The sequence below is a fragment of the Ptychodera flava genome, chromosome 16, assembly GCF_041260155.1.
Source record: "Ptychodera flava strain L36383 chromosome 16, AS_Pfla_20210202, whole genome shotgun sequence".
In the NCBI taxonomy this organism is placed as follows: domain Eukaryota; kingdom Metazoa; phylum Hemichordata; class Enteropneusta; family Ptychoderidae; genus Ptychodera; species Ptychodera flava.
The window spans coordinates 23,519,879-23,534,006 of record NC_091943.1 but is presented as its reverse complement, the minus strand read 5'-3'; the positions used below and the strand labels follow the sequence as shown (position 1 = coordinate 23,534,006).

The window sequence follows — 14,128 nt, the reverse complement described above, 5'->3', positions numbered from 1 at the left end:
TAGCTGTTACGGCCATGTTTTGAAGGGTTACCGCAAAATCACGATTGGAATGATCGCTACATTTTAGGATAACCTGTAAATTACGGAATTTACGTAATTCCGTCTTTACGTCATGTCCGTGATTCCGCCGGAATCAAGCTCACCACTGTGGAGCAGAGAATTAAAACACAAAAAAGACTGAAGCCGATCGTTGATTGGTCAATCATAGGCGAGAAAAAGTTAACAGAATCGCGCGCGACCGGAGGGAACGCGACCATGGCAGAAAAATTACCCTAGTCCCTAATTTTGAATGTAAATAAACACATAATTACCATAATTTCCAACGTTCTGGCTGAAATTTAGAGTCGGTATGAAGATAAAAAAGGAAGAAGAAAACCTAATTTTCATGTCGGAGCGTAAAATTAGGGTTGGTCGAACAAGTCGCCCATATGTAGTGTAAAACGTCCTCTCGTATAGACAGATTTTCTTCGTGCTATCATGCACATGATTACACGATCAGAGTTCTTTGTACTTAGACTTAAGTTCATCGCGTCAAAGACTTCAATATTTCCGTGGTAGATTAAAAGTGGAGAAAACAGAAAAAAGTATTAGTTCTGACAAAAGTGAGACAGTGGAGTAAACAAAATATTACCTTTGACCCGGTCAATGCTGACACAGGAACTCGTATCGAGGGTAGGCCGGTGACCTTTTTTCGCTGTATTTTCATCTACTTTCAAAATGTGCGTTATCATTAACGCTCGCCATCATGAGGATTAAAAATATCTGATTGATTCCGGCGTGATTCCGGAACACGGAATTACGCCGGAATTACGCCAGAATTACGGATTTTATAGGTTACCACATTTTAGCCAGATGCTGTAACCCTTTCGCACTGCGAAACAACAACATAAGAGGAGCTCACAGTGGGAACTAGGGCGATAGGTTATCTTTATTTTAAGATAATGATTACGATGATATACTTTTGCAAGAAACGTCACGAATAGCCAGCATTTCATGACAAAGCCCTGCTTGTCATTTAATCTATTAATCCTAAATAAAGTGAAGTTATGTTTACCGTTTGTCCAGTATTTATTACTTTCCAGATTTGCTTTTCCAGATTTGACACTTTTATTTTTGACGTTGAGCGAAATTCATAAATAAGTATTATATACTTTTGCAGCAACTGCGTCAAAGTCATTTCGAATATTTTTAGCTAAATAGTGACATGACGGCAGCACCATCTCCATAAGCCTGGACGATGTTTGGACTCTGACAAAAACAAAATTAATATACTCAGCAGAATTGATTGAGTACCATTTATTTACTTTTAAAAGCGCAGAGTTCACAGTACGCCAGCTTGTGAACCACCGTAACGACAAACATCGTCTGGTCATAGTAACTGGCAACACTGCATCCTGTGCAAAGTGATAGGTGAACGATTTACAGCTTCGATATACGTTATCAGATCTCTAGACCTAAAAGCCGATAACTTATGTATACATATGTATGACAACTCATATATGAGAGGTCACCGAGCACGTCACTGTAGTGACGTGCTGCACTGAGCCTCAACCAACAATTTTACGCTAGAAAATTGCGGTCTCCGGGTAGTCATGTCAGGTAAACCAGAAAAAAGGTGATATTTTTTTAGGTGAATTTTGGGCGGATTTCTGGTCGTGGTGAGTCCCTAATAACCAAGCAATTTGTAATTGGGTGGAAACTTTTCGAAATATCGTCGAACAAATTTGCGCAGAGGGTACTTAACGGGCGGATTTGAACGATAGTCTACGGAAGTTTCCATAGCTATGGTGGAGGCATTAAAAGTCTTAAAAGTCGAAATCAGCCGGTAAAAGGAAAGAATCACGTCTGAAAACATCACAGCTATAGACCCACAGCTACAGATTGTCTTGCCAGGAAATGCATACTACTTACTAGATCACAATTGAAAACAAAAAGGCTATGACACCTCCATAATCTTTTTAACAGACTAGAACAATCTTGATCCCGGGTCTATACGTTGCATACAATTAAATTGTATGTTTAAAGGGACACTCAGTTTATTATCAGCTAAATCTAACAGCAAATTGACCACCTTGATAAAAAAATGTCTAAGGAACACAAAGGACTAACAACGTATAAATAATCAAAGTCAATATATGTCAAGGCAGTAATCACAAATATCTCTGGAGAGGGGCGGGATAATCCAAAAAAGTGCTCAGATTTGTTTTCAAATGCCCCCTAACAACTCACAATGCGTTCAAACCACCTTCTGACTTCCTAATTTTGAAATCCTCCTCAAAGAGATTGGACGGAAATTACAGGTGGATCGTAATTTTTTGTGCAAGCATATAATGCCTCGTCCAAAAATATCAAATTATAATAGATGGGAGTCTATTGGGCAAACTATTAACATTTTCCCCTAAAAACAAGCTAGATCTTTACAATTGATAAAAATGCACTTGATTCAAATAGGGTGTTTGAAAGTGAAGATGTGGACAACAAATATTATATTGGAATTTCACCAAAAAGTATTATTTTACTTCTCATGGTAGTCTACATGTAAACTATTAAATATTTTCCTGACAAAACCTATATTTGTAATATGTAAGTATATATGTTTATATGTGTGTAAACTTATTTTAGGCTGTAATACGTTTCTTGATAAACAATATAAAATAGTGCTTTCTGTACAATTACAGGCCAAATTATAAAAAAGATATGCATTACCGCCATTGTCCCTAGTGCGATCATAGTAAAAAGATGTTGAAACAGGATGACTTCCCTTACCTACAAAATTAACATATTTGTATACCCGGTAAAAGGGACATTAGCTCTCCGTTTGCCCCATCATGTATGTTTTGTTCTGTACATCGATTGCAGTTTCTTGTCCTACTACCCACAGCATGCCAGAATAACCAAATTCTTGTTTGGCAAATACTCTGTATATGGATGTGTGAAGACCGTAATCATTGTTATTGATGACAAATGAATTCTAGTCCGGACCTGAATTCAATTTTTAACCACAATACTGGCAGAACACGTACATATGGCCGTGCTGGACTTTTCATCACGTTCACAGGAGCAGAACGAGAAACTGCAGCGGTTATACAAAACGAATCCACACAAAAAATAGACAAAAATTATAGCTTAAAATTGACAACCAAACACATATTTCAAATCATTCAGAGACACTTTTGTTTCTAGTCCCCCTCCCTTTAAGGGGTGTTTTTGAATGCAGCCTAGGTGGTTTGCTTTTTCGCATTTTACCTTGTATTAGTCCAAACAACATGTATTTTGCATGAATGCCTGACCGCAAGCATTGTTTGTATTGTTTAAATATTATCTTTCGTAATATCAAGAGGACAAAGCGAAAAAGCATGCTTCAAGCAAGGTGACTCTGTAGCTAAAGCCACTCCGACATGTCTATTGAAGGTGCCCGAATGGTGACACGAAAGTTATCAGACGTTATCAGATCAAATAACATGAACTGGCGGCTTTCAGTCGACCTTTTCCACTATCTTTGACCCCCATCATATGTCACCCTTAAGACCTTGATCAATTGGACTGGAGGTAAAACCAAAAATAGGGACTTTGGTTAAAGGCGATTGCCACCTTTACTTTTCCTTACCAACATTTACCAAGTAAATAAAGAGACACTCGCACAATCGTTGAAAGTGAGGACCACAAGTTTATGCGTTTGCAGAAATGCAACGTATTGACGTAAAACACTCTGTTTAGCTATGTTTGGATATAACTACAATTAACTTAGCAGTTCAATAATCTAACAGACAATTTTTGTAATGCACTCACATATGGTAAATCGAAATTTTTTGTCACTTACAGTGGTTTGAGTTGACGCATTGGCATTTGACGAACAGACATATTGTGTAAATAAAGGTGTTGCCAACACTGTCAGGTGCGATTATCAGTTAAGCGGTGACATGAGTCTATCATAAAGGAATCAACTCTGCAAAAGTTGAAACATTGTCTAGTAGGAGGTCAGATGTAGTCAAAACAACAACACCATATATGTCCACGCACTGTCCAAGTCGTGTCACTTTCTTTCGGGTGTAGTTGTTTTGACTACATTTGACCTCCTGCAAGACAGTGTTTCAACTTTTGCAGAATTGACTTCTCTGTGATCGATAGGAATTACTGCTCAGCTAATATAGATAATATGTTCAGTTCGCTTTATGCCAATGCGTCAAAGCAAAGCAATGTAAGGCAGTGGTGTAACCCTTGTCACTGACAGCGCCATGAGAGATTTGAGTGTGATTACCTGTTTATCTCTACATATTTTCTTGCGGACGTATGTGTTGTAAAGTTTAAATGATTTAATAGGCTGGGTCGAATGCAGGGAAAATCTATGGCAAATGATCTGTCTTTTATTCTAAAATATCAATCACGATCGCAAAACAGGTCAGTAAAAATACCTCGGACATATTCCGATGAAGATAAACCTATTAAGAACGCAAGATTTCTTGTACACAACGAGTACCATCGATGTGGATGTTTTATCGTTTCACAAAGTTTGGATGCATTTTGTAATATGTATTCATTACAACGAACAATTTACGTATTAATTGCAGAAGGATGCGCTTGTCATTTAATAATTCTTTAAGGCTTTGCAACTTATGATGAATAAAAATGACGTTTTCTGTTTGATCAGAGTATTTCCAGATTGTCTTTGATTTTTTACTTTAAACGAAATTTCCTATTCTGTTAATATACAATTTTGCAGTGACTGTATCCTCGGTATTTCGAAAAGTAGTACTACACATGTTCGAACTGCACATGTCTGTACAATCTTTTTACTGGTACACAAAGGAACGTATATGCTTAGCAGAATTCGAATCGATGAAGTATCTCTTGTTCACTCTAAAAAGCGCTGAGTTCACAGTACGCGAGTTTGTGGACCACCGTACCGACCAACATCTTGTTGTCATAGTAACTGGCGACACTGGATCCTTTGATAAGCGAGCCATCATCCATCAGTACTTCTCTCACATCGATGTTCTCAAATGGAGAGTTCTGGTCACCAAAACGCAGCCGCAATACCTGCAGGCGAACGTTGACACAAGGGGACGAATTAACTTATGCATTTATGCTGTCGCACATCTTCATTTATGAACAGAAATTTCAACAATTTTATATGTAACAGTGTTCCATTGTTATTTTTATTAACTATAAATCATACCAACAGTAACCTGGCACCCGTGTAATTTACTTTATTGCATGAATGGATGTACTTACGGCAAAGTTACAAGGCTTTTTAATTATATTATGACAACCTTCTGTTTCTCGTAAAATTGCATTGAAAATGTATCGATTCCTTAAAGTGGCACTCACACTTGGTAACATTTTTAAAGCACATTTTTTAATGCCAACGGTCGATATTTGACGAGGCGACTGCGCGCGGATAGCGAGATATCGATAAAAACATGTCTTCAAAAAAGTAAAAGTTTGAATTCCGGTGGCCCACCTAAATTCAGCTTCCGAACATCGAACGTTCGGCACTGGGGCCATTGTCAACTGAGCTATGGAGTACGAGTCTACGCTGACGCTGCTGTACGCCACAGTACCACTTGCCTCGGTGATCGGTCATCCCCCATGGGAGAAAGCTGAGTCTTACTGACTTGGCGTATAAACGAAAAACAATTTTTGCTGATTCCACCAGAATTGGCAAAGGTGACTAGCACAGTTACGTGCGGTTGATACATAGCGGCCGCCGCGTGATATGCATAGACGCATGCCACGCGCGCATACCACGCGCGCGTTGTACTGTGTGGCAGACGACAAAATGTAGTCATCGGAGGCGGCTAATATTTGACATGTAAAAACTGAGGTTTTATGTGATATTGGTTAAAAATATAATACAACCGATTTAGAATAATGAAAACGACAATAACTAAGGAGAAGTTTTTAAAAACTTACCTGAGGTAGGCTAAAGGCATAATGCTGTAGGCCTATAGGCTATAAAGTCTTTGCAGTGGGAAGTAAATTAATTGCGTCGTTCGAACTTATTGTAGACTCCCTAGAATATCGTCAATCAGCACAACAACAAACCTTCGGGGGATTTCGAGTCAAAATTAGAAAGATCGTAAAACTTCAGGATGTGAAAAATACGCTCGGGAAATGACATGTTTTTATCGATATCTCGCGATCCGCGCGCAGTCGCCAAGTCAAATATCGACCGTTGGCATTAAAAAAATGTGTTTTAAAAATGTTACAAAGTGGGAGTGCCTCTTTAAAATTAAAAAGAAATTATAATAGAGTTATTCAAACCGTAGTCCATTATGCTTCTCACAAATTGAATTTTATCATCGTTTCCTCACAGTTATTTTGGCATTCGACAAATGATTGCAAGATTCAGACTGTCAAAATGATAGCCACAATCAAAAAAGTATGAACATCCGACTAATGAAGGTGCCGTTTGTCAGGCCCTGTCAGCTGCAATGCACAGTTATCATAGCAGTATTAAAATCTCCATCATCATCAAATTCTAATCCCAAAAACTTTCTCAGAATCAATCAAAAGACTTACACTAATCTGTGGATTAAACGTCGTAACAAACACATACATACAAGTTGAATTAAATGTGACACTTTTGTACAAAATAGATGCTACGGACAAGCAGAAAGGCATATTCAGACAGGGACATGTATAAAGTTACACACGCTGACGAAGGCACTGGCATTCTTTGGTATTTGATAAAGCAAAGTGCAAAAAATAGTCACGTTCTGCGTACATATAACTGTCAAACTTTAAATACTGAAAACAATAATACATGTTCTGGTTACATTTACCATCATCATCATTATTTCTACCATTAATAAACGAAAGGTTTATGGCAAAAAAGCACACAAGCTTTGTGGTTTTGTTTTCCGTTTGCGGCGTGCCAAAGTTGTTCATGCATGCAGTTTTTCCTTTCAAGTTTGTACAAAGTCTATCGAGAATCTGGGTAATAACAAGTCAAAACGTCTAAGCAGATTCGTCGATGGAGGAACTGGACGTACATAATATAGCTCGTTTGCTGGCAATGTGCAAAGCACGAATAATATATAATATTTTCCCATAAATGGTGAACATACTGAAAAAACATCAAATCACTTTCATCTTCTCCGCCAGAAGAGCTCATCTTCGACTCACTATTTTCTTGTTTATTTTGTTTGTGCGTTTGTATTACTTCCTCACTTACTTGAGAGGTGCCAGGATTTGCATAATTCTCTAGATGGGCCATGTGGAGATGTAGACTCGGAATACAACCAATCCAAAGGTCTCCCGTTTCTCTGTCTACTTCGATGTTATCAGGAGACGTATGCAAGCTGACACGCTGATTACAAGAGAAGGTCATACAATGTCCCAATTCATGAGAGTAAGAAAAAACGATGTCTCAAAAACCATTTACAAGAACTAACTTTAACTGCTAATCTGTATTTTCGAAGTTGTATGGGCAAACACTGCAAACAGAAACTACATATATATTTTACAGTCTTCGTCATTAGAACTTTTTCGAAAAAACGCTCTACCGAATAATCAGGTCAAACATTTTACAGAATAAACCATACCTTTATTTCCGTAATACTGTCGTCTTTTCCACGTTCAAATATCACCAATTCTCCAGTTAATGAAGTCGAAACATACAAGTGCCTGTCGAGACAATCACATGATGCAATTTTCTGATGTGTCGTATGAGATATGGCATTCCTAGATTATAACACGTACTGGCCCGGATCGCAATCTGTGTGACGAAGACTAGCATAGATACGAAATCCATAATACCCCTGTTTTACGTCATCGATCGGAACATTTTTCCTGCACTGGTACCGTGCATACATGCACGTCGCGACGCTTGCGTGCACAAACCTATCTGTCGTGATCGATGCCGTGCTCTCATGACATTTTTACGAAAAGGTGATCTTCGGGAAAGCGACATGGAAGGCACAAACATCAAGTTATTTGACGAACAACGATTAATTTCCTTCGTCACATAAAAAATCCGTAAATTCTCGATCGGAATCGAGCCTGCAGCGTAGGGCTGTGGCGAAGACATTAACCTGTCGAGGTGTTGCCTGAACTCTGTAGTACAGCGCTGTGGATGTAAGTATTATTGAAAGTTGTCTCGGACAACACAAAAGAGTTTCGTCAAGTAACAAAATTTGGAGGTATCTACAAGCGAGATTTGTGTCATTCCAAACATCAAAGTCTATAAGACGTTAACATTGACGATCTATATCGGGATTGACGAGTTTACACCGGAAGAGACTGGTGACGGCAGCGTTGCGGCACTTGTGCCCACAAGCATGCTATGAGGTATACTCTATGTGTGATCGAAGGGAATCTTTTGGGCCTGCAAAGGTCGTGAACTTGTGGTATTTTTAAAAGCCAAGGCACCTCTAAGAATGAGGACTACTGTTTCGATCGTGTCGTTGCATTTTCTTCATGAATATATTTTGTACATAATCTGGAAACTATGGCTAACCGTCGCTAGCGCGTTGAAAGCTATGTCCACGTCCTACGATGGCCGTCTTCCGTGGGCGTCGGGACAGAGCGAGACTTGATTCACGTGACCGAATCCGTATGTCTGATTGGTGGAGACTGGTGGCGATACAATTCGTGTATTCAAATTTCAACTTGATCGGATTTATGAATGAAAGTACCTGTAAATCATTTGAATATCCCATGGCCACTTTATTCATTACATGAAAATAATCATGGTAAATAAAACACAAAGCGCGACAAAAATCATGCAATTTGTGGCAATAATTTTGATTCATCGACATCAAAAGAAAAATAAGAAGATTGTTCATGTGATAACTATACATGTCCCTGGTATTTTTCTCTGTTTGACGTCATCCTATACGAGTGTTTTTGCGGAGCCGTACAGCTTCTAGCCTAAGGCGGGAAAAATACCATGAGATTATATGTAATAACTCTCAGTGCATTTCTTGATCCTGGTAAAGAGCTAATTCCTTATATATTCTGCAAATTCGCACTCTTTAGGTAGAGCCACTGTTTGTCTACCTTATAATGTTCGTCTGTTAATGTTCAGTCATGAAGTGATACCCATGCCTACGTGAAGACCATATTTATCCAGCGATGTGTTATTTCTTAGCTGACCATTGTCTAAAAAGGACTTTGCCACTCTAGTCAGGATTTTTACAGGGTCTCAGAGAGGTCACAGGAAACGACGGTCTTTCCTAAAGTAGAATTAGACTACTCGTTAAATTTTCCTTGGCTATTTTGGTAAAGAGTAGCAGTTGTGAATTGATACTGTAGCATCTACTTGCCTGCGGTAAAATTCCTGGGGTACAATTCCAAACCCTGTGGTAAGCATTATTTTAAAAGCAGTCGCCACAACAACAGAAAGCTATAGACTAACCTCCCGTCTGGTGAGACGTTTATCCCAACTGGTATTCGATAGCCAGATGATATTATCATATCTTTGCCTTCGCTGTAAAGACCAATAGTTCCCCAGGCCAAACCAGAGTACGTTTCCAATTTAAAGGCAAGTGGCGTTTGTTTCGTGAAATACATATAATTGATGTAGTAAAATGTCTCCGGTCCAACAGCCACCAAGTCGTTTAAGCTGGAGAAGAAATTGTCTAAGAATGACACGCCATTTTATCACATGGATTTTCTCGCTCAAACATAAACGTATGTATCTGTAGGGACATTAACATTTGGAAACAAATGTTATTAACATCACCGATGGATGAGATGAAGGTGTCGGGTCAGATCAGACCAATGTAACATCGTTTGTCTTCACAATAGAAATAGTAAGAGATCTTTCTACCCACCTGTACAGCGTTTCACCGATGATGGTCTTCAAATGATGAAGTGATGAAGTCCTCTCGTCAAAGCGAAATATCTCCACTCTGTTTTCGTTACTGATGTGGTTATTTATAACAAACAGTTTCTTCTCCCCTAGTCAAGGAAACATGTATATCTCAAGTCACATGGTAGATGTTGCTGTTGACTTCTGAGAATTTTTAATTATATGAAAAAAAACAAACTGTTATTGAAATGTTTTTGATTGATCTTGTGAATACGGCCTACGCACATGTAATGTACATTGCCATACTGTTTAAAGGTTAAGCGCTGTAAAAATTGTATCCAAACTGACTGGAAAAACTTGAAGGTATATGAAACACATGAACGTAAAGGTGATCAAAGATGGCGTTCACATTTAAAAGAGCAGCCAGTACTAAAAAATATCAATTTTCAGATATGATGCTTTTACATTAAAGGGCCATTATTTGTAACTTTTGACCATTTTTTACCTCGGAAAATTTCATGTTGGAGGCTCATATTTGTTGCAAAATGTTGTTTTACGAAGAAACACACATGATTGGTGATGTTATAGCCACATAAAACTGCTAATTTTTGTTCAAACGTATTGCCCTTCCGACTCGTTTGTTGACGTCTGGCGTGCTCAGCGTGCTGGTGGGGAGAACGCAGATATGGTGACGCCGCGATCACGCCAGATGTACAAGTTCACGTTTATTGCCGGATCAAAACAACATTGCATCGTGGATTGCCAGACATCTGGCTACGCAACGTGCTCGGACAATGGACTACGACGTAAGTACCGGGCATAAGTAATGAATATTTATTTTGAAATTGCTGTAAATGGCTCGCGCAGGTGCAGAAGAATGCCTACGTTGCAATTCGCGTGTCAACAGAGTTTGTATTTCTGTCCGGACAGAAATTGAAATTTTCGTTGTAAAATCACATGTTATTTAGTTGTAGGGCACGTAATGTTTCCGAATAATATGCGATTCTCTGTTATTTGACAGGCTATTCAACATGAGCCAGTGATCATTTCAATCAAAACTAACGGAAAAATCGCCAGAAGATACAGCTAATGGAACTTTAATAACTGCATATATGCGAAAGACTTCTTCACAAAGAGCCAAAATTTGTAGTTACCGTCTCATTGATGTCAGGAATGTGAGAGAATTTTGGAGTTACGACTTGGGATTTTTACTGGACGATCTTCCGCAGTTTATTGCGAAATGCTAGATAGGGACGTTCATTGAGGGGTAACTTTCGAAGCAGAGCTAAACTGCGGGATATGAGGACGGCGTTCATTTTTCATGGGCAAGTAAAGTCGCATTAATACGTGTCAACGCGTGAGTATCATTTATGGAGCATTCCGTCATGTGGCCTGGTCTGGGCATACAAATTCTATCAAAATTTATTTGTCGTCATTCATACTCAATAGAATTGATAATCCCATTTAAATTGGTGGATGGTTAAATAATGTCACCTCATCGTTGCTGAAGTAAATACATATATAGACGTTGTCAAAAGTTACAGTCACTAGGTTCTACATTAAACGTTTGTTGCAGTTGGCAGTATGCATTTGCTTTTGCATAAACATCTCTCTCTCCCATTCTCTCCCTCCCCAAATAAAATAAAATAATTAATAGCCACAACATATATGCACACTAGTGTTCACTTGATTTAGAGTTTTCTCTACATTGCCTTTGGTCAATAGATCTCACCATATTCAATTCTGCACTACGTTTTGAATAAGGTGATAGGACCAAAATAGCCATAATGTTAAGTCACCACCCCTTGCCGTTTTCTAAGGTAAGACGAGCACCTTGATTTTGCCGGCTAACCCCTGACAGTAATATCTGAACGTTCCCTTAAGGTCCTACCGGTAGTCGAATCTTCATACAGAGAAATACCAAGCGGATAGAAATTCTCTCTGTCAAAGTCTCCCTCAAGGGCGATCTCTACGGCATTCTTTTCTGGATGGTTGAAGTCGAATAGAAATATCCTTCCTTTAAGTAATGGTGGCTGTGTTAATGGGTCACTCTTATTACCAAAGCCTCGCAATCCCTGAAGGCATGGAAATGACAAAATTCAAATTAATTTTCTCAGAATCAGCTTCTCAGAAGTGTATTTCGAACAATGGCGGGATCATTGTTCTTAACAATACTGTACTGTTCATTGTGAATGTCAGCACGGGAATTGCCTATCTCTAACTTTCTGGACCTTATTCTCATTTTGATTGTAATTATTTCCGGCTAAACACTTACTTAAACAACAATCGATGACTTATTTCAAATGGACTTATGAAATATCTGTCATGCTCTTTTCTCTTTTATTGCAACATTCTGCATGCAACATGTACGGCAGCGTATTAGTTCCCTTTTTGTAAGACAGAAAATTAAAAACATTCTCATTCACGAGATTTTAATTCTCATGATTACGAGAATTCAAAACTCGTAATTGCGAGATTTAAAATCTTGTATTATCAGTTTTGATTCTCGTAGTTTCGAGATTTCAATTCTCCTGATTCTCGTAACTATGAGCCCCGATTCTCTTAGTCATAGAGACTTAATCTATAATAAGTCACACAGTCTTTCTACAGTTCGAGCTTTTTATTTTTCGCATACATATTGTTGGTTATTGTTCAACGAAGATCACGTTTTTGCATGAATCTTAATTTCATTAGTTATAGTAAGTAATTAAGTCTTTATCATTCATTGATGAATGAATGAATGAATGAATGAAATTTGCCCTGTTACACGATTACTATTGTAGATATTCAATAAGTCATCCTCCAGATCAAAATTCTTGCCAAGAATCATGGCGAGCATATGGCTTGAAGAAATGTTCATGTTTTGGAACATACTAGGAATTTAAGTTATATCCAAATGAATTAAAAATAGAAAAACTTCTCGAAAACGCAAGCATCAGAACGACAAATCTAAATCTATTCAATTCACCTGGATACGCAAATACAGTGAAAATATTCCGAAAACATATCAGGCAGAATTATTAGGTAACATACAATACTCTTCGATATGAATTGACCTGCCTTCCTTTTATCAATTCCTGATAATTTTTATATGAGACGATAGGGGCAGAAAGATCGTCCTGCATCAACTATAATGTCATCTATCAGCAAAGATGGAGATGTTGATAAGAAGCAGACTGTTACGTTATTGTTAAGGTACGGCTTTACAGATCAAACATAACCAGCTCATCGGTGATCATTGCGAGGCATAAGCCTGTGTTCCATAACAAAAATCTGATCTCTCTAGTATCAGACCAACTACATCGCATTTCCCTTCTGTCAAGACAAGAACTTTCCGGCCGAGTTTAACTTCGTTTTCAAATTTGCTGTGAATGACCTTGACACTGTTGGTGGCAGTGAAAACTGTCGACAATGTAGTGTGCTCATGTAATGCTATTCAAATGTAGCTCTTACTTTTTTCTTTGGTGACAATCTAACGACTGCTCAAAGATGTCACTGCATCTTAACATATATGTTATTTTTGGTTGACTGCTATTATTTCGCATTGTAAGTGTGGTACAGCGGCGAAGGACACGCGTGTTTGTAGCATGTTGCTTACTCTTCATCAAGTGTCATTAAATCGAGAGTAAGTAGCTACACGTATGAGAAATAGACACTAACCAACGTTTGCAACCTGAAATACTTTCAGGAGCTACTATTCGACGGGCAGAAATACCACAAGAAACGTGAAGTCGAGAAGCAAAACTCGTAAATACGAGAATCAGAATCTCGTAAAGTCAAAACTCGTAACTACGGGAATCACAATCTCCTAATCACGAGGTCTTTTCTTACTAATATGGCACAATACGCTTCCGTAAACATGACGTGAATAGGAGGACGCCTGTAGCTGATTTGTATCAATGTGCTGTCAGGTGTGATTGAAAATTCAAATTTCAAATGTGATAACATCATCAACGTGACTCTGTTTCACCTGAAAATGAAGGGATTCTGATTCCGAAAATAGTTTTCTCAGACCGATACTCACAGAGGATATAAATGCCAATCCATCGCTGGTAACCGTGACGTCTTCAGAACCCAGATCTACAGGAAAGAAAATACGCGAAAACCACAGCTTCAAATGCATGCAAAATTCCTGAATCTGTTTTAAGAATGTACAAGAGGTTGTTCGATTCCCTTTTTCTGATCTATTGATGCCGGCCGGTAGATTGCAGTGATCTCACATCGTCTAGAAATGTTAAGTGGGAAGTGCAAACAGCGTTGCCACGCATTTTCTGGAAAAACTGCATTTGCAAACACGACATTCTAATTAAAGGCCGATGCTTTTTAAAGAGATGCTTTTTGATTGCCCTTTATGGTCATCTCAGTGTATAA

The 14,128-nt window shown here is 38.4% G+C and overlaps 1 protein-coding gene across 4 annotated transcripts in view; it reads right to left on the bottom strand.

The window, feature by feature from the left end:
* Window positions 1-3,647: 3,647 nt before the first annotated feature.
* LOC139114360 (serum paraoxonase/arylesterase 1-like) overlaps window positions 3,648-14,128 on the bottom strand; it is a 32,083-nt gene continuing 21,602 nt past the window's right edge. The window contains exons 3-9 of one of the 4 annotated variants that reach the window (XM_070676041.1): window positions 13,782-13,837; window positions 11,649-11,832; window positions 9,780-9,906; window positions 9,362-9,568; window positions 7,548-7,629; window positions 7,178-7,312; window positions 3,648-5,037 (exon numbers count right to left, since the gene is read on the bottom strand). In XM_070676041.1, the coding sequence (XP_070532142.1) occupies window positions 4,858-5,037; window positions 7,178-7,312; window positions 7,548-7,629; window positions 9,362-9,568; window positions 9,780-9,906; window positions 11,649-11,832; window positions 13,782-13,837 (971 nt within the window). In that variant the 3' untranslated portion in view covers window positions 3,648-4,857. Of the gene's footprint in view, window positions 5,038-7,089; window positions 7,313-7,547; window positions 7,630-9,361; window positions 9,569-9,779; window positions 9,907-11,648; window positions 11,833-13,781; window positions 13,838-14,128 lie in introns of all 4 variants that reach the window. The other 3 variants (XM_070676043.1, XM_070676044.1, XM_070676042.1) reach the window with 3 other exon arrangements.